The sequence below is a fragment of the Meriones unguiculatus genome, chromosome 2, assembly GCF_030254825.1.
Source record: "Meriones unguiculatus strain TT.TT164.6M chromosome 2, Bangor_MerUng_6.1, whole genome shotgun sequence".
In the NCBI taxonomy this organism is placed as follows: domain Eukaryota; kingdom Metazoa; phylum Chordata; class Mammalia; order Rodentia; family Muridae; genus Meriones; species Meriones unguiculatus.
Genome location: NC_083350.1, coordinates 96,693,757 through 96,718,907, shown reverse-complemented (window position 1 = coordinate 96,718,907; position 25,151 = coordinate 96,693,757). Strand labels below are relative to the sequence as shown.

The 25,151-nt window shown below is 40.8% G+C and overlaps 2 protein-coding genes across 2 annotated transcripts; one reads left to right on the top strand and one right to left on the bottom strand.

Annotated features, from left to right (window-relative positions):
- Positions 1–843: 843 nt before the first annotated feature.
- Arl1 (ADP ribosylation factor like GTPase 1) lies at positions 844–19,377 on the bottom strand. Its single transcript, XM_021640079.2, has 6 exons — positions 18,969–19,377; positions 16,387–16,524; positions 14,184–14,265; positions 12,711–12,822; positions 3,665–3,843; positions 844–1,975 (listed from the first exon to the last, which is right to left on the bottom strand). The coding sequence occupies exons 1-6, from the start codon at positions 18,970–18,972 to the stop codon at positions 1,945–1,947; spliced, it is 546 nt and encodes a 181-aa protein (XP_021495754.1). The 5' UTR covers positions 18,973–19,377; the 3' UTR covers positions 844–1,944.
- Positions 19,378–19,382: 5 nt separating this feature from the next.
- Positions 19,383–20,392, top strand: LOC110550291 (small ribosomal subunit protein eS12-like). Its single transcript, XM_060377878.1, has one exon. The coding sequence runs from the start codon at positions 19,854–19,856 to the stop codon at positions 20,250–20,252; it is 399 nt and encodes a 132-aa protein (XP_060233861.1). The 5' UTR covers positions 19,383–19,853; the 3' UTR covers positions 20,253–20,392.
- The last annotated feature ends 4,759 nt before the right edge of the window (positions 20,393–25,151 follow it).

The following is a 25,151-nucleotide window of genomic DNA, read 5'->3' as shown; positions in this document are numbered from 1 at the left end:
AGAGGTTGACTGGAGTTTCATCTAGCGCTCTCCATCTTACTTGGTTTGAGGTAAGGGTTTCAATTGGACCTTGCCTTTCAGGAAGCTCCAGCCCCAGCACTGAGGCTGAAGACATGTCTGGCCTTTTATGTAAGCGCTGGGTATCAGGCATTGACCCTCACCCTTGCAAAGCAGCAATCCACTGAGCTACCTCCTGGCCTCAATTATGAACATACTCCAGTGGAATGGAACGTCCACATATATGGATACGAGTATTCACGTGGAAGCCAAAGTCGTTGCCCATTTACTCGTTTTGTTTTGATTAGTTGTATTGGGAATAATTGCCTGGAGGAAGAGGGTTCCTAAAAAGACTTCAAAGAAATCAAACAATAGAGGCAAGGAAAGGCTGACTCCTAAGCTGGCCATGCTGGTGCACAGCCCCAACTCCAGCACTACAGGAGCCAGACATGAGGATCACCGGGTTTAGAGCCAGTTGGGACAAGCTCCAAAAAATTAAAGTCCAACAGGAGTAAAGTGCATCCATTCACGTGCCCCAACAAAATGACCATATATACCGAAGGGAAGGCCTCCTTTCCAAATGCCAGTTGTCCAACGTATTTGAAAGAACTGTGTTAGGAACTGTGGACGATACTGCACACTGCACCTAAGCGTGTGGTGGATTACTGGGTTGGGGAGGTTCCTCTGAAAACAATCTTTCAGCCTACAGTATGCTTAAGTTTTAAAACTAGGAATATTTAATTTCTGCTATAGAACCATTAAGATTTTTTAACCAATTTCATAACAATAAAGGTAAATGAATGAAAGACAGTAAAGACATTAATGAAAGACAGTAAAGACATCTCATTAATACTTATTAAAATTACTTTTTATTTCCTTTCATGTGAAGTTTTTTGTTATTGTGAACTCATCAAACAGCCATTTTTGGGATCCTTCTGACTGTATCACCATTTTACTAGCATAGACAAGAGTTTATATAAACATTTCTTTGAATGTCCGTAACTATTTTAGCATAATTTTTTTAGTTGGCTGGGTTAGTTTTTGTTTTGTTTTGTGTTGAGACAGTTTCAAGCAACACTGGCTAGCGTCAGGCTCACCACTTAGTTGGAGCTAGCCTTGAACTCTTGGTCCTCCTGCTTTTGTCTCCTGAGTACTAGGATTACAGATGTGAACCACTACACCATAGGTATCTGTGTTCCCAGAGTTGGCATTTCCAGATACAGTGTGATCTAGGACACAAGTTTCTGACCCAAAAGCCCCACTCTGAACCCTACCCTACCTCACTGTATAAGGCCTGGCAAAGGAACAAAGCAAAATCGAGCCTTTCTCACAGGGTTCCTGTACAAAGTTCAGGTCAACATAAGTAAAAGTCTTTTGACAGCTATAAAGTAATGTAACGTAATGTTTTTAAGTCAGTAAACTGAGTGAACAAAATAATACTCATGCCTATAACCAAAATCTCAAGTGAAATACACTATAAACTAGTCAGTTAGGCAAATGAAGATTATATTATACACTCTATATTTCTAACCTACTTTGCTAAGACTAATCTTTGGAAAGTCTTAATTCATTTTAAGGGGGAAATGTCTGAACTAAATCTTAGTGTTCATACAAACAAGATGCAACCGCTAATTTAAAAATAGGAGGGTTCCCCCAAGTGCATACATTCTTTAATAGAACTGTATTTGAGTAAGAATTCTATACAAATAGAATATATACCTTAACACAAGAGAGCAAGGAAGAAATATTTTACATTACATAAACGATTTGGGTAATTCAATCAAGCTAACCCTCTCGCCAAATACTTGTTTTTCATATTTATTACAAACATTGAAGTCAGTTCTGTGTACACCAGAATCACACAGTTCCAAGTGCCAGGAAGCACATCTGCCTGCTTCTGACGAGTGTGCTGCAGCCTCTGGTTCACAGGCACTCATGGGAAGGGATTCACTGTCTGCTTTTCAGTGTTTCAACTAACCTGGAGAGAGAAAATGCAAGGGTTTCACAAAACTAACTTCCAGGTATAAAGCGTGAACATTTGCAATATAAATTTCACAGTGAAGGTGGATTCAAAGCACTTTAGATTACAAAGATTAACAGAGAGAAGAAGAAGAAAAAGACCCGAGTATCTATTCATTTTTATTTATTCTGCTTCTTTTCTTTCATTTTTTTAAAATGAAATAGCGTTTCTCTATATCAGAGTCCTGGCTGTCCTGGATTCTCTTTGTAGACCAGGCTGGCCTCAAACTCACCTGCCTCTGCCTCCTGAGTGCTGGGATTAAAGGCATGTGCCACCACACCTGGCTTCTCTCACTCTCACACTCACACACACACACTCTCACCATTTAGCCAAAAGTGGCCTTAAAATTCCTGACCCCCTTGACTGCCTCTAAAGTGTTGAGATTATAGCCAGGCACTGTCAAACTGAGTGTCAGGTATCTATATTCTGCTATTACTGCTGGGTTACATAGGCACAGTTTAGAGGTAAAAACTGATCTCTATTCTCAAACAGAGTCTGAACACCTACTGAAGAATTATAAAATAATGTGACAAACACTCTATCACTGGCCACTGGGAGGGAGGGGGTTGCAGCAGTCTTCACTATGAAGCCTTAGCTGACCTGGATCTTACTAAGTAGACCAGACTGGCCTCAACTTCACAGTGATCCTCCTGCATGTGCTGGTATTAAAAGTGCCTGTCAGGCATCTTGACAAGAGGAGGCAGCCTGCAGGGCCCCTGGAACATCCAGACAAGAGTCTACTATAACTGTCTTCTGAGAGGCTTCATCCAGCAGGTGATGGGAACAGATGTGGAGAACCACAGCCAAACAATAAAGTCTTGGAGAAGGGTGAAAAGAAGGATTTAGGGAGCTGGAGGGGTCAAGGACACCACAAAAAGACCTACAAAGTCAACTAACCTGGTCCCATGGGGGCTCACAGAAACTGAACCACCAACCAAAGAGCATGCATGGACTGGACCCTACACATATGTAACAGATGTGCAGCTTGGTCATCATGTGGGTCTGCTAACAATGGGAGTAGGAGCTGTCTCTGACTATGCTGCCTGCCTTTGGATCCCCTCTCCCTAGCTGAGCTGTCTTGCATGACCTCAGTGGGAGAGGATGCGCTTAGTCCTGCTGCTATTTGATTTACCAAAGCGGGCTGGTACCCATGGGGGGCCTCCCCTTCTCAGAGAAGGGGAGGGAGGAATGGGAGGAGGTGTTGTGAGGGTGAGACTAGGAGGAGAGGAGGGAGAGGGCTTCAATCAGACCATAAAGTGATTAAAAATTTAATTAATGGAAAAAAATAAGAATCTTGACAAGAAGCAAGCCCTAGGCTAAATTCTGGGGGACTCAGAACTGGAGAGGGAAATAAAGCAGAGAACCAACCTACCTAATAACTGCAGTCATGTAAATGTGGCTGGAAGACAATGGGAGAAAAGGCTGGAAGAGATGCCAATTAGCTGCTGCCCAAAATCATCCTCAAGAAAATAAACTTTGCATCATAGGCCAGGTGTGGAAATGTACATTGGTAATCCCTGCACTTGGGCTGAAGTAGGATCTATCCTGGGCTACATACCAAGACAACTTTGCCTGGGAAAAAGACAACTATCCTATAGTAAGCTTCCCATATGCATGCACAGATGCCTTCAAACACAAGATACTTGCCATTCCATTGCCTCATCAAGGCCAGTGCCTTTGGTTGCTGAGGTTTTAAATATCTGCCACTTCCGGTCCTTCAGGGCAGGTAACCCAAGTGCATTTGCCATTTCTGAAGGTGTCATGGCCTGCTCCATGTCCTGCTTATTTGCAAACACCACTAAAATGGCTTTTCGCAGCTCTTCTTCCTAAGGAAAATGAAAAACAATTTCATTTCCTTTAATCAATTTGCACCCCTGAATTTGTAAAAACAACAACAACAAAAAAAAAGCAAAACCAAACTGTGTTGAAGAATGTGTATTCTTGTGTATCCATATTCCTGTAAACAACTCTAATGAAATTCACTGGGTCATTAAAAAAAAAAAAAAAAAGTAGAAGGGAGGCTAACTGGGAAGAAGGGGTTTTAAATATCTGCCACTTCCGGTCCTTCAGGGCAGGTAACCCAAGTGCATTTGCCATTTCTGAAGGTGTCATGGCCTGCTCCATGTCCTGCTTATTTGCAAACACCACTAAAATGGCTTTTCGCAGCTCTTCTTCCTAAGGAAAATGAAAAACAATTTCATTTCCTTTAATCAATTTGCACCCCTGAATTTGTAAAAACAACAACAACAAAAAAAAAGCAAAACCAAACTGTGTTGAAGAATGTGTATTCTTGTGTATCCATATTCCTGTAAACAACTCTAATGAAATTCACTGGGTCATTAAAAAAAAAAAAAAAAAAGTAGAAGGGAGGCTAACTGGGAAGAAGGGGAGATTACGGGATAGAAAAGGGGAAAAAGAGAAGAGGAAAGGGGAGTGCATATAAGCAAAATATTATTAGTGCATTAAATAATACTTTATGTACACACAAGAAAAACATCAAGGAAACCCACTGTGTACAGTTAACATATGCTAAATGAGACAGAAACATTCTAAACTTAGAGTAAGAAATAGCACCAATTTTGTACTCGGAAGATAGGGCAAATGGATCAAATCTGAGGCTAGCCCAGACTTGGCAAGCAAGTTCAGGCCAGTAGAGGCTAAAGCAAGACCCTATTCTCAAGAAAAAAAAACAAATCCTTCCTCACTGCTTTCTGGTTGGTCCTGATGTCCTTTTATTTGTTGATATTTAGCATGTCTGAATGAAGGTTTGATTACAATTAAATCTATCTTTTCTTTTGGAACTCCTTCCCATTGTTTCGGGAAGGCTTTCCCAATCTAGAATTCAAGCATGTTTACCTAAACATTCTGGCTAACCTCAATTTTTACACATTAGTTATTTCATTTAGATGTTCTCTATGTATACCAAGAAGGTAAAACCTAAACTGCTTTTGTTTGTTTTAAATGTTACCGGTACAAACCGGCACTAGACCCACACTAGACCCACACTTTACATAACAGTGTCTGGTGAATGAAACAGGGCTACCTAACAACGTGACTCCCAGGTCTGCTCGGTGAAGTGTTGTGTGCTCCAGGGTGAGGGATCACAAGCTATGCGAACACTGCTGAGCTAGCCCCCACCTTGGTTTTGAATAAGACTTCGAACTGTGTAGTCCAGGACGGCCTCATCTCATCATCCTCCTGCCTCTGCTTCCCAAGTACCAGAATTAGAAACATGTACTTCTAACACAGCCCACCTCTGTAATATTTTATAATCAAATCCTCATGTTGCAAAATGACTTCATAACAATCTTATACAACTCGAGAACTATAAATTATTAAAGCTAATAATAATAGTAAGGCTAGCATGGGCTACACAGTAAAGCCTTGTCTCAAAAATCAAAGAAAAAAAAATCCTTATACTGTAGTTTGATCTAAGAAGCTTATAACTATGATGCTACATTATGAAAAAATTAAACACAGGTTTAAAACTATTAACTCTATGACTTACAACTTGGAAACCATTACAAAGTTGGTAGCCCAAGAAATTACAAATCCAGTCCTTGGCATTTAATGCCTTCATCCTACCATTACAGACTCTAACCTGGCCCCTGGGACCACAGCCTCAGTGAACTTTCTGTAAACTGCCTTAGTAATTGTGATATAGCACGGCAATAGAAGAGTAACTAATATACCTTGGTGCCAAGTAGCCTGGAACTGTATTTAAGCATTAAATAACTGGGTAAGATGGAACTGTAGAAAAAGGATACATCCAGTTAAGTTTCCCAAACGAATACTATTTGCCTGTTATTAAATAAATCAAAGCATACTTACTTTTAGCCTTTTATTTAATGAGTGCTCTAAATTTGATTAGCCAGGCAATAAATTATAAATGATTTCAGTAAATAAAATGTATTGTTTTGTGCTAGAGATACAGCTCAGTGGTAGAGCTCTTGCTAAGCATGTACAAGGCTCTGGGCTCAAACCTCAATACCATTAAAAGAAATTGCAGGACGTAATAGCCTTTAATCTCAGCACTTGAACAGAAGCAGGTGGATTTCCGTGAATGCAAAGGCAACCAGGACTATGTAATTAGACCTTTTCTCAAATACATCACCAAAACTGGCCAGCTGGGGGTGGTAGTACACACCTTTAATCCCAGCACTTCAGAGGCAGAGGCAGTCAAAGTTCCAGGGCAGCCAGGGATCCACAGAGAAAACCTGTCTTGAAAAACCAATCAGCCAACCAAATAAACTGATAGCAAAACAAGATCCTGTCTCAGAAGAGAAGGTAACAACTGTGAATAAAGCAAGCTCAAAGGGTTCAGAGAAATTTGAGTTCAGCTAAAGGACTGCAAATAAGTGAAAAGTAAAAATTTGATAAAAGCCAGGGCAGAACTGTGCCAGAAACCCAGAAATATGCATTTCTTAGCATACCAATGTTTCTAAAACATCCAAAAGTAAGAAATTTTAAAAGGCAGAACTGAAGACATGGCTCGGTGCGTAAGAGCACTTGCTCTTCTTCCAGAGAATCAGTTTGGTTCTCAGCACCCATACCAGGTGGCTCCCAGCGGTCTGGAACTCCAGCCCTATGGTATCTGACACCCTCTTCTGGCCTCTGAGGGGACCAACACACATGCACATACAGACACAAATGAAGAGACATAAAGATAAATCTTTTAAAAGTCATATATTTGGGGCAGTAAGATAGCTCAGCAGGTAAAAGCTGCCTCAAAAGCCTGACAATCCAAGATACATCTTTAGAACCTACATAAAGGTAGAAGAGGGTCAACACTACTCTGCTGTGCTCTGACTCCATGTCCAAATGTGTACACATGCAAACACACACAAACACAAGCTAATAATTTTTTTAACTTGAATAGCTTAAATTAAGAGCTTTCAATTTGCAAGAACTCATGAAATGATGACAGGAAGCTATAGGTTGGACTTTTATTTCACCTATCTTTCCAACTGTATTTCTGCAATAGGAAGTAATGTTCACCTTTTTAAAAGAATAGAAAGTGGGGAGCAGAGATAGACAGAAGTAATGTTTACCTTTTTAAAAGAATAGAAAGGGGGGGCAGAGATAGACAGACAGAGCTATAGGGATAGCTCTGGTTAAGTGCACTTGTTGCTTACGCAGGAGACCCACGTTTGATTCTCAGACTGACATGGTAGATTGGAACCATCAATAATTCCAGTTCCAGGAACACCTTCTTCCAACCTAAGGCACACAGGTGGTGGAACCACATATGCAGCCAAAGACTCACACACACAAAATAAAAATAAATAAATCTTTAAGGAAGCGTTAGCCCAGTGGTTAACTCTACATTGTTGCTCATGCAGAGGACCGGGTTTGATTCCTAGTGGCTCATAATCATTTATACCTCCATTCCCAGGGGAACTGATGTCTTTTCTGACCTCCATAGACACCAGGCATGCACATGGAACATGCACATAACGCAAACATTCATACAAATAAAAAAAAGTGTGTGTTTTTAATGTGCTTACTTTTATTTGTGAGTGTGTGTGTTTTTAATGTGCTTACTTTTATTTGTGAGTGTGTGTGTGTTTTTAATGTGCTTAGTTTTATTTGAGTGTGTGTGTTTTTAATGTGCTTACTTTTATTTGTGAGTGTGTGTGTGTTTTTAATGTGCTTACTTTTATTTGTGAGTGTGTTTTTAATGTGCTTACTTTTATTTGTGAGTGTGTGTGTGTTTTTAATGTGCTTACTTTTATTTGTCAGTGTGTGTGTGTTTTTTTAAGGTGCTTACTTTTATTTGTGAGTGTGTGTGTGTTTTTAATGTGCTTACTTTTATTTGTGAGTGTGTGTTTAATGTGCTTACTTTTATTTGTGAGTGTGTGTGTGTTTTTAAGGTGCTTACTTTTATTTGTGAGTGTGTTTTTAATGTGCTTACTTTTATTTGTGAGTGTGTGTGTGTGTTTTTAAGGTGCTTACTTTTATTTGTGAGTGTGTGTGTGTGTTTAATGTGCTTACTTTTATTTGTGAGTGTGTGTGTGTGTTTTTAAGGTGCTTACTTTTATTTGTGAGTGTGTGTGTGTGTTTTTAAGGTGCTTACTTTTATTTGTGAGTGTGTGTGTGTGTTTAATGTGCTTACTTTTATTTGTGAGTGTGTGTGTTTTTAAGGTGCTTACTTTTATTTGTGAGTGTGTGTGTGTGTTTTTAAGGTGCTTACTTTTATTTGTGAGTGTGTGTGTGTGTTTTTAAGGTGCTTACTTTTATTTGTGAGTGTGTGTGTGTGTTTAATGTGCTTACTTTTATTTGTGAGTGTGTGTGTGTGTTTAAGGTGCTTACTTTTGTGAGTGTGTGTGTTTAAGGTGCTCACTTTTATTTGTGAGTGTGTGTGTGTGTTTAATGTGCTTACTTTTATTTGTGAGTGTGTTTTTAAGGTGCTTACTTTTATTTGTGAGTGTGTGTGTGTGTTTAAGGTGCTCACTTTTATTTGTGAGTGTGTGTGTGTTTAATGTGCTTACTTTTATTTGTGAGTGTGTGTGTGTTTAAGGTGCTCACTTTTATTTGTGAGTGTGTGTGTTTTTAAGGTGCTTACTTTTATTTGTGAGTGTGTGTGTGTGTTTAAGGTGCTTACTTTTATTTGTGAGTGTGTGTGTGTGTGTTTAAGGTGCTTACTTTTATTTGTGAGTGTGTGTGTGTGTTTTTAAGGTGCTTACTTTTATTTGTGAGTGTGTGTGTGTGTTTAAGGTGCTCACTTTTATTTGTGAGTGTGTGTGTGTTTAATGTGCTCACTTTTATTTGTGAGTGTGTGTGTGTTTAAGGTGCTCACTTTTATTTGTGAGTGTGTGTGTTTTTAAGGTGCTTACTTTTATTTGTGAGTGTGTGTGTGTGTTTAAGGTGCTTACTTTTATTTGTGAGTGTGTGTGTGTGTGTTTAAGGTGCTTACTTTTATTTGTGAGTGTGTGTGTGTGTTTTTAAGGTGCTTACTTTTATTTGTGAGTGTGTGTGTGTGTTTTTAAGGTGCTCACTTTTATTTGTGAGTGTGTGTGTGTTTAAGGTGCTCACTTTTATTTGTGAGTGTGTGTGTGTTTAAGGTGCTTACTTTTATTTGTGAGTGTGTGTGTGTGTTTAAGGTGCTCACTTTTGTGAGTGTGTGTGTGTGTGTTTTTAAGGTGCTTACTTTTATTTGTGAGTGTGTGTGTTTTTAAGGTGCTCACTTTTATTTGTGAGTATGTGTGTGTGTTTAATGTGCTTACTTTTATTTGTGAGTGTGTGTGTGTGTTTAAGGTGCTCACTTTTATTTGTGAGTGTGTGTGTGTGTTTTTAAGGTGCTCACTTTTATTTGTGAGTGTGTGTTTTTAAGGTGCTCACTTTTATTTGTGAGTGTGTGTGTGTGTGTTTTTAAGGTGCTCACTTTTATTTGTGAGTGTGTGTGTGTTTTTAAGGTGCTTACTTTTATTTGTGAGTGTGTGTGTGTTTTTAAGGTGCTCACTTTTATTTGTGAGTGGGTGTGTGTGTTTTTAAGGTGCTCACTTTTATTTGTGAGTGTGTGTGTGTGTTTAAGGTGCTTACTTTTATTTGTGAGTGTGTGTGTGTGTTTTTAAGGTGCTCACTTTTATTTGTGAGTGTGTGTGTGTGTTTAAGGTGCTCACTTTTATTTGTGAGTGTGTGTGTGTGTGTGTTTTTAAGGTGCTTACTTTTATTTGTGAGTGTGTGTGTGTGTGTTTTAAGGTGCTTACTTTTATTTGTGTGTGTGTGTTTTTAAGGTGCTCACTTTTATTTGTGAGTGTGTGTGTGTTTTTAAGGTGCTCACTTTTATTTGTGAGTGTGTGTGTGTGTTTAAGGTGCTCACTTTTATTTGTGAGTGTGTGTGTGTGTGTTTTTAAGGTGCTCACTTTTATTTGTGAGTGTGTGTGTGTGTTTTTAAGGTGATCACTTTTATTTGAGTGTGTGTGTGTTTAAGGTGCTCACTTTTATTTGTGAGTGTGTGTGTGTGTTTAAGGTGCTCACTTTTATTTTTGAGTGTGTGTGTGTGTTTAAGGTGCTTACTTTTATTTGTGAGTGTGTGTGTGTGTTTAATGTGCTTACTTTTATTTGTGAGTGTGTGTGTGTGTTTAATGTGCTTACTTTTATTTGTGAGTGTGTGTGTGTTTAAGGTGATCACTTTTATTTGAGTGTGTGTGTGTTTAAGGTGCTCACTTTTATTTGTGAGTGTGTGTGTGTGTGTTTTTAAGGTGCTCACTTTTATTTGTGAGTGTGTGTGTGTTTTTAATGTGCTTACTTTTATTTGTGAGTGTGTGTGTCTGTTTTTAATGTGCTTACTTTTATTTGTGAGTGTGTGTGTGTGTGTTTAAGGTTCTTACTTTTATTTGTGAGTGTGTGTGTTTAAGGTGCTCACTTTTATTTGTGAGTGTGTGTGTGTGTGTGTTTAAGGTGCTTACTTTTATTTGTGAGTGTGTGTGTGTGTTTTTAAGGTGCTCACTTTTTTTTGTGAGTGTGTGTGTGTGTTTAAGGTGCTCACTTTTATTTGTGAGTGTGTGTGTGTGTGTTTAAGGTGCTCACTTTTATTTGTGAGTGTGTGTGTGTTTTAAGGTGCTTACTTTTATTTGTGTGTGTGTGTTTTTAAGGTGCTCACTTTTATTTGTGAGTGTGTGTGTGTTTTTAAGGTGCTCACTTTTATTTGTGAGTGTGTGTGTGTGTTTAAGGTGCTTACTTTTATTTGTGAGTGTGTGTGTTTAATGTGCTTACTTTTATTTGTGAGTGTGTGTGTGTTTAATGTGCTTACTTTTATTTGTGAGTGTGTGTGTGTTTAAGGTGCTCACTTTTATTTGTGAGTGTGTGTGTTTTTAAGGTGCTTACTTTTATTTGTGAGTGTGTGTGTGTGTTTAAGGTGCTCACTTTTATTTTTGAGTGTGTGTGTGTGTTTAAGGTGCTTACTTTTATTTGTGAGTGTGTGTGTGTGTTTAATGTGCTTACTTTTATTTGTGAGTGTGTGTGTGTGTTTAATGTGCTTACTTTTATTTGTGAGTGTGTGTGTGTTTAAGGTGATCACTTTTATTTGAGTGTGTGTGTGTTTAAGGTGCTCACTTTTATTTGTGAGTGTGTGTGTGTGTGTTTTTAAGGTGCTCACTTTTATTTGTGAGTGTGTGTGTGTTTTTAATGTGCTTACTTTTATTTGTGTGTGTGTGTTTTTAAGGTGCTTACTTTTATTTGTGAGTGTGTGTGTGTGTTTAAGGTGCTTACTTTTATTTGTGAGTGTGTGTGTGTTTAAGGTGCTCACTTTTATTTGTGAGTGTGTGTGTGTTTAATGTGCTTACTTTTATTTGTGAGTGTGTGTGTGTTTAAGGTGCTCACTTTTATTTGTGAGTGTGTGTGTGCGTTTAAGGTGCTTACTTTTATTTGTGAGTGTGTGTGTGTGTTTAAGGTGCTTACTTTTATTTGTGAGTGTGTGTGTGTGTTTAAGGTGCTCACTTTTATTTGTGAGTGTGTGTTTGTGTGTGTTTAATGTGCTTACTTTTATTTGTGAGTGTGTGTGTTTTTAAGGTGCTTACTTTTATTTGTGAGTGTGTGTGTGTGTTTAAGGTGCTCACTTTTATTTGTGAGTGTGTGTGTGTGTTTAAGGTGCTTACTTTTATTTGTGAGTGTGTGTGTGTGTTTAAGGTGCTTACTTTTATTTGTGAGTGTGTGTTTTTAAGGTGCTCACTTTTATTTGTGAGTGTGTGTGTGTTTTTAAGGTGCTTACTTTTATTTGTGAGTGTGTGTGTGTGTGTTTTTAAGGTGCTTACTTTTATTTGTGAGTGTGTGTGTGTGTTTAAGGTGCTCACTTTTATTTGTGAGTGTGTGTGTGTGTTTTTAAGGTGCTTACTTTTATTTGTGAGTGTGTGTGTGTTTAATGTGCTTACTTTTATTTGTGTGTGTGTGTGTTTAAGGTGCTTACTTTTGTGAGTGTGTGTGTTTAAGGTGCTTACTTTTATTTGTGAGTGTGTGTGTGTGTTTAAGGTGCTCACTTTTATTTGTGAGTGTGTGTGTGTGTTTAAGGTGCTTACTTTTATTTGTGAGTGTGTGTGTGTGTGTTTAAGGTGCTTACTTTTATTTGTGAGTGTGTGTGTTTTTAAGGTGCTCACTTTTATTTGTGAGTGTGTGTGTGTGTGTTTTTAAGGTGCTTACTTTTATTTGTGAGTGTGTGTGTGTGTGTGTGTGTGTGTTTTTAAGGTGCTTACTTTTATTTGTGAGTGTGTGTGTGTGTTTAAGGTGCTCACTTTTATTTGTGAGTGTGTGTGTGTTTAAGGTGCTTACTTTTATTTGTGAGTGTGTGTGTGTGTTTTTAAGGTGCTTACTTTTATTTGTGAGTGTGTGTGTTTTTAAGGTGCTTACTTTTATTTGTGAGTGTGTGTGTGTGTGTGTTCTGTACACCATGTGTTTATGGATCCACTGGAACTGGAGTAACCGGTCAGTTGTAAGCTGCATGCTGCCAGCTGCATAAAGGTGCTGGGAACTGAACCCAGGTGCTCTGAGAGAGCAACCAACCAGTGCTCTTTCTCAATGACTAAGCCATCTCTCCAGCCCCCAAGAAAAAGCTTTAAAAAAAAAAAAAAAGGAAAAGAATGGAGGAAAACTATTCCTGAATGTTTTTAATTATTATTGCACGTGATAACATACAAACACACAAAGGAAGCAAATGTAAATATCCCTCTAGTTCCTCCATGCTTAAATGTTTGCTTACCTCCAACATGGCAACTAACTCTGACTTGGAAATGCCAATTCGGTCTCTGTCACAGCTGTCAACTACATAGATGACTGCATCTGTGTTTGAATAGTAACATCGCCAGTATGGTCTAAAGAAAATTCAAAAGTTGAAAACATGTTATCTCTTGCAAATTCACACGCTGGACTTGGTCAATGATGGGGAGACAGCAGCCACATGGCAGCCATGCTCCACTCATGTTCAGAATACTGCTCAATGAGTTACTGTTTCTGACAGAATCACATCTTGCATCACACTCGGTATGACTGGGTTGAAAGACGATAAATATTAAAATATAGTTTCAAAGTTTGAACTTCAAGATAAGATGATACAAATATAATCTACAAAAACCACAAAATATACTGAGATAAGAAAGTTGTACACAGATCTGATCATTGTAATTTACAAGTCTTTAACCAGGAATCCTTACAAGAAAAGGATGAGTTTTTGTTGTTGTTCCCCCCACCCAAGAGAAGGTTTCTCTGTATAGCCCTCTATAATGGTTGACTCTATCAACCAGTCTGGCTTCAAACTCAGAGATCCTCCTGCCTCTGCTTCCGCAGTGCTGGGATTAAAGGCATGTACCACCACTACCTGGAAATTTTAATGTGACTTTTTATGTCTTTAATCACTGATGACAACCAGAAGTGGAACTGGCTACAATTAGAAATGCTCTCAAGAAGGGCAGTGGTGGTGCGGGCCTTTAATCCCAGTATTTGGAAGAAAGAGGCAGACAGATCTCTATGAGTTCAAGGCCAGTCTGGTCTACAAAGTGAGTTCCTGAATAGCCAGGGCTATTTAGAGAAACCCTGTCTCAAAAACAAAAAACAAATAATAATCATCTTAAAAGTTACCAAATAAAACAAGTCGCCCATAGGCAGATTATCAGTGAATGTATTACTGACCAATCAATCTCTCCTCTCTTTATTCTGTCTTTTATGGGACCGTCTCACCCTGACTGGCCTGGAACCAGATATGTAGACCAAACAGGCCTCTAACTCAGACATCCTCCTGCCTCTGCCTCCCAGTGTTAGGATTAAATGCATGCACAACCACACTGAACTACCAATCTTTTTAACACCCTAAACTGATCCCCTTGCCACTGATGGTCACAAGCATTTGCCAAGCATCACCCTGCATGGTGGTGAATGAATGCCAAACAGTCTCTCAGAACGGGAAATGACAAAACCCAAGCAAGGGGCTAGTTTCTGAGCCCTTTCAGTTCTCATGAGAGGATGTTCATTTAAGAGATTATCTGAAAATTTGAGTTCCCCAGATTTTACTCACTGGATGATATAAGAAAAATATACAGTTTCAAATTCTACCTCATTTAAATCAATGTGACCCCTATCTAATTTCCAACAGGAGATATATTTTGGTTTAGTGTTGTCAGTGATGAAAAGAAACAGTAAATGTTAAATATCAACAAATGATCTGGTGTTTATACCATACCTGATACTTGTCTGTCCCCCTAAGTCCCAAACTTGGAATTTGAGGTTTTTGTATGTTACCGTCTCTACATTAAATCCAATAGCTGAAAGAGAAATCAAATCAATATTACATGTAGATTAATCCACTCCACCTTTACCAGGTGTTCAACTTCACTGAGTTCTAGCCACTGATGGTGACTTTCAGTCTCACTTGGGCTGGGTTATTATAACATTTAAGACAATATACTGTTTCTCTCTGTGTGTCTGTTTGTCTGTCTGTCTCTCTCTCTCTCTCTCACACACACACACCACAAACTAATAAGGTCATCACCATCTTCAAGTTACAAAAAAATCTCCTAAGCACTGCACATTTTAACACACGCCTATCTTTTGTTTGTCTGTTTGTCTGTTTGTGAGACAGTGTCTCTTGAAGCCAAGCAGAGTAGGCTGGCTGCCCATCCTGCCCAGGCCGCTGCTAGTCTGCCTCCCCACTGCTGGGATCGTCACTGTCCAGCACCGCATCCAGCTTGTTGTTACATAGGCTCTAGAAACTGCATTCATGAACTCAGCGCTCACCTGAGCAATTTACCCAACCCTACAAATCTGTTAAACTCCCCGGAGTTCTGGTAAACAAGTGCTCAAAAGCTTTATTTGAAAAGTATGGTTAGGGCTGCAGAGATGGTTCAGTGGTTAAAAGTCTGTTCTTCCAGAGGTCCTAGTTCAAGTCCCAGCAACCTTACGGTTGGCTCTCAACCATCTACACTGGAATCTGATACCCTCTTCTGTCATGCATGTGTACCTGCAAATAAGCACTCATAGATGTAAAATAAATAAATCTTTTTTTTTTTTAATGTACGGTTTTAGATTCAAAGCTGAAGCTCTGGTAGATGGTAAATAACCAAAATTAACATGAGACTAGGCTCTAAACTCAATAAGGACACAGCAATGATTATGAAAGCCACATTCTCTGCGGGTAGCAGATCTTTGTGTATTTGAGACCAACATGTTCTACAGAGCAAGTTCTAGGACAGCCAGGGTTATCCAGAGAAACCCTGTGTCAAAAAACAAACAAAAGGAGTGAAAAATGACTTACAGTTACCACTAATTTTTGTTTCCTAGCTTTTAATGTCCTATTGGTAAGGATGTATTTGGCAGGTAGGTATGCTGATTGCAACTGAAAAACAAAACTGGCAAATGTTGCAAACCAAAAAGCAAGCTCCCATTCTCTCCCAGAAGTAAACAAGTGCAGTTCTATGTGCATCACCATCAAGGGCACTGTTTATGTACTACACACAGGCATGAAAACAGCCCACACTGCAACCCAGCCATTGTGTAGCACTGTGCCCTGCAGAGGCCACAAACAAGATACACATGGAGAAGAGATATACTGAGAAGTGAGAATCAGTGGAAATGAAATGGGCAGAAAACTGTAAAAAGAAATAAAAGATGCTACAAAATCCAAACATTCCTCCTTAAAAGCAAAACAAAAACACCCTGGAAGCTTTAATAGGGACAAAATGGGGATATCCTGACAGTGTTTAAAAATGCACAATTTAAAATCTTGAGCAAATCATATGGACACTTGAATCTAATTAAAAGGTATTAGTCTTGCTCTAAACTTTTAGTTCAACAAATTAAACAGTATAACCCTCAAGAGCATCCCCACGTGGTACAATAGAACTATCTGCAAATAATTTTCTAAGACAGCAAGAATAATAAGGCCAGGAGTAGAGTTAAAGTTCAGGTGTTTCTTCTCTTAGTTTTCAGATACCAGGTCAGTTCACTCTGCCTCTACCATTCCCATCTTTTAAAATGATCTACAAAACTACTTAGGAGAAACTGCACTGTGGTTCAAGTAACAAAAAATACAAAGGTGCTTTGTATGCAACAAGGCCAACTTAACATCCACAAACTTCATTACCCCAGTTAGCAAAGAACTTTGTACACTTGAATTATTTACTCCTCAAAGCCAGTGGATACTTAGTGTCTTCATTAAGCAGTAAAGATTTAGTGACTTAAGTCAGCTCTAAACAGAGAAACCTGTTTATGTGCCTGTAGAGGGAACCTTAAATTATACCAAGTTAAAAAAAAACATTGTCAACATCATTTTCGTACAAAAAGTTTACAAGCCCCTACCATTGTATCCTATGACTCATTTACTCAGAAAGTTTGATTACATGGAAACCATTAAAGTTTCATAATGAGTTTATCAAAGCAATACTCACTGGGAATAGTAGTAACAACTTCTCCAACCTGTAATCTGTACAAAATTGTGGTTTTTCCAGCACCATCCAATCCTAAAATTAAAATCCTCATTTCCCTGGTTCCAAAGAGACTGGAAAAAATACTTGAGAAAAAGCCACCTACAAGATTTAAAAAAAAAAAAAAAATAGTACTTAATGTCATCTTATAAATTAGGTGCACAAAACATTTAACCTTGCCTTTTGAAAGCTGTATGTCTAAAAGAGCAAAATACTTCTTGGATGCACAGGTACTCTTTCTTCCAATGCAGTGCATTATTCACCAGCAAGCAGTAGTAAGTGATCTTACCAGGTCCTGAGTAACGTCAGGCATGCAGAAGCTACACTAAGTCATCAGACATGTAAACACTGCCTTCAAGAGCCCAGTCCATTTTCTAGTCAGCAGAGTAAGGACACGATACCTTAGACAGGCTCCTCCTTAATGTAAACACCAAAGCACCAGTCCAAAGAGCAGTGGCGCAATGGAGTCCTCTGATGGGCAGACCAGTTATTGTACAGAGGCAGTACCAACATAAGCCTTTACTATGCTCCCCACAACAAACTCTAAATGCCACACAAAACCAAATAACTATTTTGATGTTGTTATCTAACAATAGCTATTTTTGAAAAGTCATCTCATTATTTTGGGGGTGAGTATTTTTTGAGACTAGGTCTCACTTTGTAGTCCTGGCTGGCCTGGAAATCAGTATGTAGACCAGAATGGCTTCAAGTTCACAGAGAGCTGCCTGCCTCTGTTTCCCAAGTACATTATTTTAAGGTCTAGAGAGGTGGTTCAGCTGTTCAGAGCACTAGCTGCTCTTCAGAGGATCCAAGTTCAATTCCTAACACCCACGTGGCAACTCACAACTGCCTATAATTCCCATTCCAGGGGATCTGACATTTTCACACAGATATACACAAAGGCAAAGCATAGATGCACATAAAGTGAAAATAAATTTAAAAAATTAAAAATTCATGTAGAGCTGGTTGTTGTGGTGCATGCCTTTAATCCCAGCTCTTGAGAGGCAGAAGCAGGTAGATCTCTGAATTTGAGGCTAGCCTGAAAGTGAGTTCCAGAACACCTAGGGCTACACAGAGAAACCCTGTCTGGAAAAACCAATCAATCAATCAAACAAACAAACAAAAACCCTCATTTTAGACAGTAAGACTACATCCACTATTTTATGAAATATTTCCAGGAACCTTTATGTACCCAAGACAGCCTGCAAAGTAAAAATATTTGTGACTCAAACTTTTTGCCTTCAAAAACCACTAAAAGAAAAAAGAAAAGATTTAAATATAAAGTGAGAAAAAGGAAAAGGGGGGTAATGAAGAATATGCTCAACATGCAATATATATATCATTATATAATATGTCTATGTGTATAAGTTATATATTTTAAGATTATATATATATTTTAAGATTATATACATATACATATACATATATATACACAAGATTATATATACATATATATGTACAAATGTATAATCTTAATATATATAATCATACATATGTATATATGTATAATCAAGTATGTGTATATATACACACATATATAATCTTAAAAATAAAAGGCAAGGCCTTTTAGTTAATGGTCCAAGCCTGCAATATCAGCTACTCAGGAGGCTAAAGCAAGAACACTTTGAGTCTGAGGCCAATTTTGACTACAGAGTGAGTTGAGTTCAAGGCTAGGCAACTTAGTGAGATCCTATCTCAAAGTTTTAAAGGGCCTCAGCAGCAGGGCGTTGCCCAGCATGCTCAAGCTCAGAAAGAAAAGGAAAGTAGTAGAGGGGAAGAAAGAAAAACAGATGTCACACTTGGCTACTTGGAAAAAACATGGCACAATTAAAGCTGTCCAGTCTAGAAAAACAAACACAGCACAAGCTGTATGTAGAAAGAATGGGTGTGACTTGACAAAGTCTTTTAGACCGTTCACGCGTATAAGTGAGGTAGAAAAACCCCGAAGGGTGACAGAGAGCCAAACAGATTCTCAGGGTCTATACACTTTTGAGAAAGCTGAGGAAGGATTAAAAACAAACCCACGGGAGAATCTGCAACCCCTAGAGGCTCCAGCTGTAACGGGGGCGTCGCCGTAGGGTGCTCAGACAACTCCGTAGTTTCCTCACCTGGGAAACCGCCATCTGCCAATCCGGACTCAAATCCCACTCGCTGGCCCGCCGAACCCTCCCCCTCGGCGGGCCAAGGGGACCTTACTCAACCACCGGCTCAAACAGCTCCCGCGGGAGCGCAGACCCAGCAGGGCCAGGGCGACCCCGCTGCCCTCAGGTTTCTCAGAGTGACGCAGCCCCACGCCCACGAGAGCCATCAGGCTTCCACGGAGGACCGGACACCTCGGTGGCCCCGCCAGGCACCCGAAGCCCCGCTGCAACCGAGACGGGGACGCGGGGCGAGGGGTGGGGACGCCGGGCTGGGGCCAGTGGCGACCCCGCGGGTGAGCGGGGACCGAGCCGCGGGTGGGGCAGCTCCCTGGAGGTGAGGCGCCACGGCAGCGGCTGCCCCGCGGCCCGGCCGGTGCCCTCGGCGCGGCCCTTCCCACTGCTCACCCATGGCGAACGGCAGCCGCGTCCTCGCCGACGCTCGGAGACAGGCCGGGACTCGGCAGCCAGACTAGCTGAGCCCGGGCGCCGCCACCCCAGCTGCTCCCGGCCACTCCGAGGCCGACTCCTCCGAGCCTGCTCGGCCAGCAACTTCCACGTCGTCCACCCAGCGGGGGCGGGAGCTGGAGCGAGAGGCCACTGCGACTGCGCTCCGGGCGCGGCGGGCTGGGCGTCCGCGTCGGCGCTTTCGACGCAAAGCCCGGGGCGCTGCACGGGGCGACGCCGCAACGACGACCAGACAAAACAAAATCAGAGACCAGACTGTCCCCTGGCTCCACTTCTGCTAGCAGGAGGGCCTTCTCGAGTACTGAAATCGTAATTTTCTCATGTTGAATCCTGACACCAAGTAGTGGCGAATCGGCTAGGGAGAAGGAAGCGTCGGCGCTCGCGGAGCGTGGGCACAGGGTGCTGGCGCAGGTCGCCGCCGCGCGCGGCCTGCCTATCCCGGCGTGCCGATCCCGGCCGTCCGCGGAGGCGGCCCGCTCTCCCCGATGCCCTCCCGCAGGAGGAGCCCGCTTTACGCAACAATAACGGGAAAGCTCGCCCGCAGCCCGTGCGCGCCAGCCATACTCGCTGCGTGCGCCCGCACAGCTGCCTCGCGCCTGAGGTGTCTTAATTTTTTTGTCCTCTGGGTGGCCGACTGACCACCTTTCCGCCTTCACAGGACTGGGAACTAGTTACCTCCTGCGACTTGGGCTGGAAGTTACGGTAGTTTTCGATAGCGAAAGGGTTGGATGTTTCTTAAAATTCCTCGAAAAACGCTTCTTGCTTCTGCGCGGCCGCTCGGAGGCTGAAGTGCGTTCCAGGTCGGATCCCCCCGTAACCCGCGCCATGGCTACGGAAGGCACTGCTGCTGGAGTGATGATGGACGTCAATACTGCTTTGCAAGAGGTGCTGAAGACCGCCCTGGTCCACAACGGCCTAGCACGAGGAATTCATGAAGCTGCCAAAGCGCTAGGCAAGCACCAAGCCCATCTCTGTGTGCTCGCGTCCAATTGTGATAAACCTACGTACATCAAGTTGGTGGAAACCCTTTGTGCTGAGCACCGAATCAACCTAATTAAGGTTGATGACAACAAGAAACTAGGAGAATGGGTAGGCCTCTGTAAAATCGATCGGAAGGGGAAACCCCGCAAAGTGATAGGTTGCAGCTGCGTGGTGGTTAAGGACTATGGCGAAGAATCTCAAGCTAAAGATGTTATTGAAGAGTACTTCAAATGCAAGAAATGAACAACAAAATTGGCTTATTTTCTTTTTAAGTTCCTAGAAACGTAGAAAAGGAGAATTATCTCAAACTCCTGAGTTATCGCCGGAAATAACAGCACTTCTTAGGTTTTCTTCCAAACATAAACTTTGCATTTATTTATTTATATTTTATTTATTTATTTATTTATGTTGTTTTTTTTGTTTTTCCGAGACAGGGTTTCTCTATGTATCCTTGGCTGTCCTGGACTCCATTTGTAGACCAGGCTGGCCTCGAACTTGGAGATCCACCTGCCTCTGCCTCCCCGAGTGCTGGGATTTAGGCTGCACCACCGCTCCTGGCATTATGTTCTTACGTATAATGTAAGGTTTCACCTTTTTGGAAGGTTACAAACTTCATAAAATTTAGCTTAACATTGTTAAGGTTTAATTGACAATATGTATACTTCACAGCGTGATGCTTTAATATGAATATATATTTATGAGAAATGGTTATTATAAACATAGCCAAAGCCTCACATATTTCCTTTTCCTGTATGCTGAGAGCACTGAAGATTATTTTCAAGTAGGCAGTGCATTGCTAACTAGTCATCATGCTGTCACTATAAATCTGTTCCCCTTTGCCCATGTATCAGCAGCCCTGCTCCCATCCCCTGACAATCACTGCTCTGCCCCCTGCACCACCTATGAAATGTGTGATTTTGTACTGAGCTTATTCATTTAGCAGAATGGCTTCTAAGTTTATTCATGTTGCCATGAATGAAATGGCTTCCTTTTTAAGGCTGAGCACATGAATATGTACACTCACATATCTTCCATAATAAGACATTTACTCAGGTTGGTTTTGTTTTTTGTTGTTTTTTGGGTTTTTTTTTTTTTTTTGTTTTTTGTTTTAGATTTACTTTTATAAGTCTTTAGGTCTTTAGTGAGCTGTGTGCCCATGGCATGCATGTAATATGCACACGAGGACGGGTGCCATCAGGCCAGCTGGAGTTGTAGGTGCTGGGATCCAAATTAGAGTCCTCTGCACAAACAGTAATTACGAACCAATGAGCCATCTCTTCAGCCCCCACTGATTTTTCTATATTGGCAGTCATGACTAATACTGCAATGAACACAGGACTGCAGCTATCTCTTTGACATATTGATCCCATTTTCTTTGGATAAATATCACAATGTAAATGCTTCAGTATTTATTTTATTTTATTGAAGGGTCTCCATACTGTTTTCCATAGTGACTATAATAGTTTACATTCCTACCAAGAGTGTCTATTTTGTTTTTTACTTAAATTTGATATATAGATGTTGAATTAAATCTCCCAACACCCTCATCTGCATCCAAAGCCCATTCTCAGAAACATTCCTTGCAGAGAAAAGTTGTTCGAGAAAGTGAATTTCTACCTAAACACCTGTGAGGTCTGGAGAGACATCTCTCTAGAATGAGCCACAAATGAGTTTGTTAAGTATACAATAAGCAAAAGTAAAATGTCAAAAAGCCAATAGGAGACAGAAGCAAAAAATAACAAAACGTCAATTCAGATGCTCACAGTACCCAGCAGAGACATCTGGGGTGGCCCAGTGAGAGCAGACAAGGGTAGCATCAAGTCAGGGACTTTTAAACATCTAGCAGAAGTCAGCAAAATCGTCACTGAGTTGACAAACTGGAGTCCCTGATCAGAGTGTCCCCTTCTGTTGAAGTTTCCATGTAAAAGAACAAATAAAAGCAGATAGAAACATTGAGCCAGGTTCTTACCATCACCCAGCAGAAACTGGGGAAAGAGTCCCTGAAAGCAATGGGAGAATTCTAAGAGCACAGCATTTGTTCCACTGATGACTTTAGCTTCCCATGGCTAAATTTCTGGCTTTCTGTTTCCATCCTTTGCATTTTTATTTCATGGGGTAAACACCAGTGACTCTTGTTGGGAATGCTCTGCCTTCTAGCTGTTCTCAAAGACATGAGGATTCTCTTTTTTTTTTTTTTTTTTTTTTCTTTTCTTTTTTTTCTTTCTGGTTTTCAGAGCCAGGAACCAGCCTGATTCAGCACAAGGGAGTTTTAGGCCACTTGGGCTTGGAGTAAGCCAGCCAGCCCTGCCTTCAGCTTCTCAGCTTAAAGAACACAAGATAAGTTACCAGCCATTGACAACACCTGGGCCTTTTTAAGGTTATTTGTAAAAACTGCCTTGTCTTTACATGCTGTACACATAAAGCATGCTCATGATTCTAAAGACTGTCTCACCCATTCTCTCCCCACCTCCTCTCCAACAGGACTTGTTACACCTGGCAGGTCTTGGTCTACTTCAAACTTAGGCTCTTATAGATTGATCTTTGAGTACAATTGCATAAATACCTGAGAGTATGTACTCTTTTTAAAAGAGGGGCAAAGGAAAAATATGCAGAATTTATAAGGCCGGGCAGCACACACCATTAATCCCACCATTTGGGAGGCAGAAGCAGGTGGATCTCTGTGAGTCTGAGGCCAGCTTGATCTACATCGGGATAAACCAGGACTACATAGAGAGATCCTGTCTCAAGGGGAGGGAGAATGAAAAAAGTAAAGAAAAATATACCGCCATAAAACGACTGAAAATAAGTCCTCATAGGCAAATTTTGGAACTCTATTTTTAAAATTTCCACAGTAAAGAGTAATCTCTGCGGCTGAAGAAATGGCTTAGCAGTTAGGATCTTACTGCTCTTGCAGAAGACCCAGGTTCAGTTCCCAGTACCCACCTGGTGGCTCCCAACTGTAACTCTAATTCCAGGGTATATTAGTGTTATATAGAGTAACAACTTATAGAGTGGGTGTATATGGAATTTGTGTGTGTGTGTGAGAGAGAGAACTTATTGGACTGACTGACAGGTTGCAGTCCAGCTAAAACAACAATGGCTGGCTGTGAATGGAAGGGCCAGGAATCCAGTAATTGCCAGTCCGTGAGGCTATATGTCTTCAGTATACACCAAAATCTTCAAGAAATAAGCTCCAATTCTAGTGAAGAAATGGATGTGCTAGCAAGTCAAGGTCAAGCAGGCAAAGAGCAAAAGCTCCTTTCTTCATCGTTCTTATAGAGACTTCCAGCAAAAGGTGTGGCTTAGGTTAAAGGTGTGTCTTCCCACCTCGAGATCTGAGTTGAAGATGTGTGTCTTTTGCCTCAAAGGTCCATACTAGAAGTGGATTCACCAAAGCAAAAATAATCTCTCACAGGTGAGCCCTGTATTTCTGGACTGTAGTTCTTTCCAGATTGTTGTCAAGTTGACAACCAAGAAAAGCAATCACAGAAGGATTCAATTGCTCTTCTGATTTCTGTGGGCTCCTACATGTACATTCAGGCAAACACATAAAATTAAATATATTTTATAGAGTGATCTTTGAGGAAGTACAACCTTAAAGCCATGCTAACAATGCTATGTTGGAAGCTTTGAGTTTTCGTTCTGAGACAATCACATAGAATTGACTTGTTTAACAAGTTCACTCAGTGTTATATTGAAAATTGGAACATACCTCAGTTTCCATTGCTCTAATTTTTAGGACAAATTCTTTCCCAAAAAATCCCTCTAATTTTCTCACTGTGACTCCTGTCTTATGCTTATTGTCCAGTCCCAAGTGGCCACTAGGTGGAGGTGCTGCTGTAAGCTGGTAGCTATTAGACTCCTGACAACTAGTCAGTTTATAAGAATCAATGAACAATTTGCCATCTTTTTTTTTTTTTTTTTTTTTTTTTGAGACAGGGTTTCTCTGTGTAGTCTTGGCTGTCCTGGACTCACTTTGTAGACCAGGATGGCCTCAACTCAGAGACCTACCTGCATCAGCCTAAGTGCTGGGATTATAGCCGTGTGCTGGGCCAGTCTTGCTGTGTAACCCTAGCTGGCACTGCATTTGTAATCCTCCTGCCTCAGCTTTGTAATTGCTAGGATTGGATATATGAGCTAGCATGGCAGCTCTAGCTTTAGAGTAAATAGGTTTAATCTTTCACATTTATGTTCTTTCTTTTTGTTTGTTTGTTTGTTTGTTTTTGTTTGTTTTGTTTTGTTTTTCAGAGTCTAACTCTGTAGCCCAGACTAGCCTCTAACTCACAGAGATCCTGCTACCTCAGCTTCCTAAACTGCTGGGATAATAAACTAAAGCCACCACACCCAGCCCCTTTAATCTTTTTCAGACGGTATAATCCAGTAATTACTTACTAAAATTTTAAATTAGATTATTTTCACCAATATCTTTTTCCCCATTTACATTCACACTTCATTCTGGGGTAGAGAAAGGAGCCAGCAGTTAGAACATTTTGAGAGGCTGTGGTTCCTTGGAGAGAAAGCAGTTGGGTTCTGATTGTTTCACTGAGGATCTTGACATTGGTGGCTGCCAGAGGCTGAGGTCTCCTGGGACAGTGGCAGGAAGCAGGAGTGGGCCTGCGTGGTGGGCTCATATTGCTGAGCTTGGCTGCTCACCCAGGAACCAGAAGATCGTCACTGAAGATCTCTGGTGAGGGGACACACTGCAACTCTTCCAGGGGACTGAACACAGCGAGAGGCCGAAGGTACACAGGGGTCAACAGCGCCCTCACTCACAGGATATTGGAGGTCATTGTCTTTGGCCCCCACACATACCCCAGTTCCTCGCCAAAGGGTAAAACAAATGGGGTTAGCTCCTTATTCCAGAACAGATCCCAGAAGCTCATCAGCACAGAGAGACGGATTTTCCCACTCTTCTTCACACCTCTGCTAGAGATGCTGGGGAAACAGCATCTAGCCATAACTTTTCTTCTCTTGGAGGCTTACTTTCTGTTCCTGCAGAAAGGCTCAGATTGCAAAACCACTGGTCTAAACAAAGGACCTGGAGGGGTTCCTGATTTTTTATTTTTATTTTTTTCTCTCTCTTAGTACCTGGGAAAGTTTCAAACTTCCAGTTTGATGTGCAGCTCCTTCATCTCCACTCCT

What these genes read in the sequence shown, in the direction of transcription:
- LOC110550291 (XM_060377878.1), top strand. Translation starts at nt 19,854, where the DNA reads ATGGCTACGGAAGGCACTGCTGCTGGAGTGATGATGGACGTCAATACT.
- Arl1 (XM_021640079.2), bottom strand. An exon ending in GGGGGACAGACAAGTATCAG is followed by an intron (nt 12,823 to 14,183) that starts GTATGGTATAAA and finishes AATTTTCTTTAG; the next exon opens with ACCATACTGGCGATGTTACT. An exon ending in CTTGATGAGGCAATGGAATG is followed by an intron (nt 1,976 to 3,664) that starts GCAAGTATCTTG and finishes TTCTCTCTCCAG; the next exon opens with GTTAGTTGAAACACTGAAAA.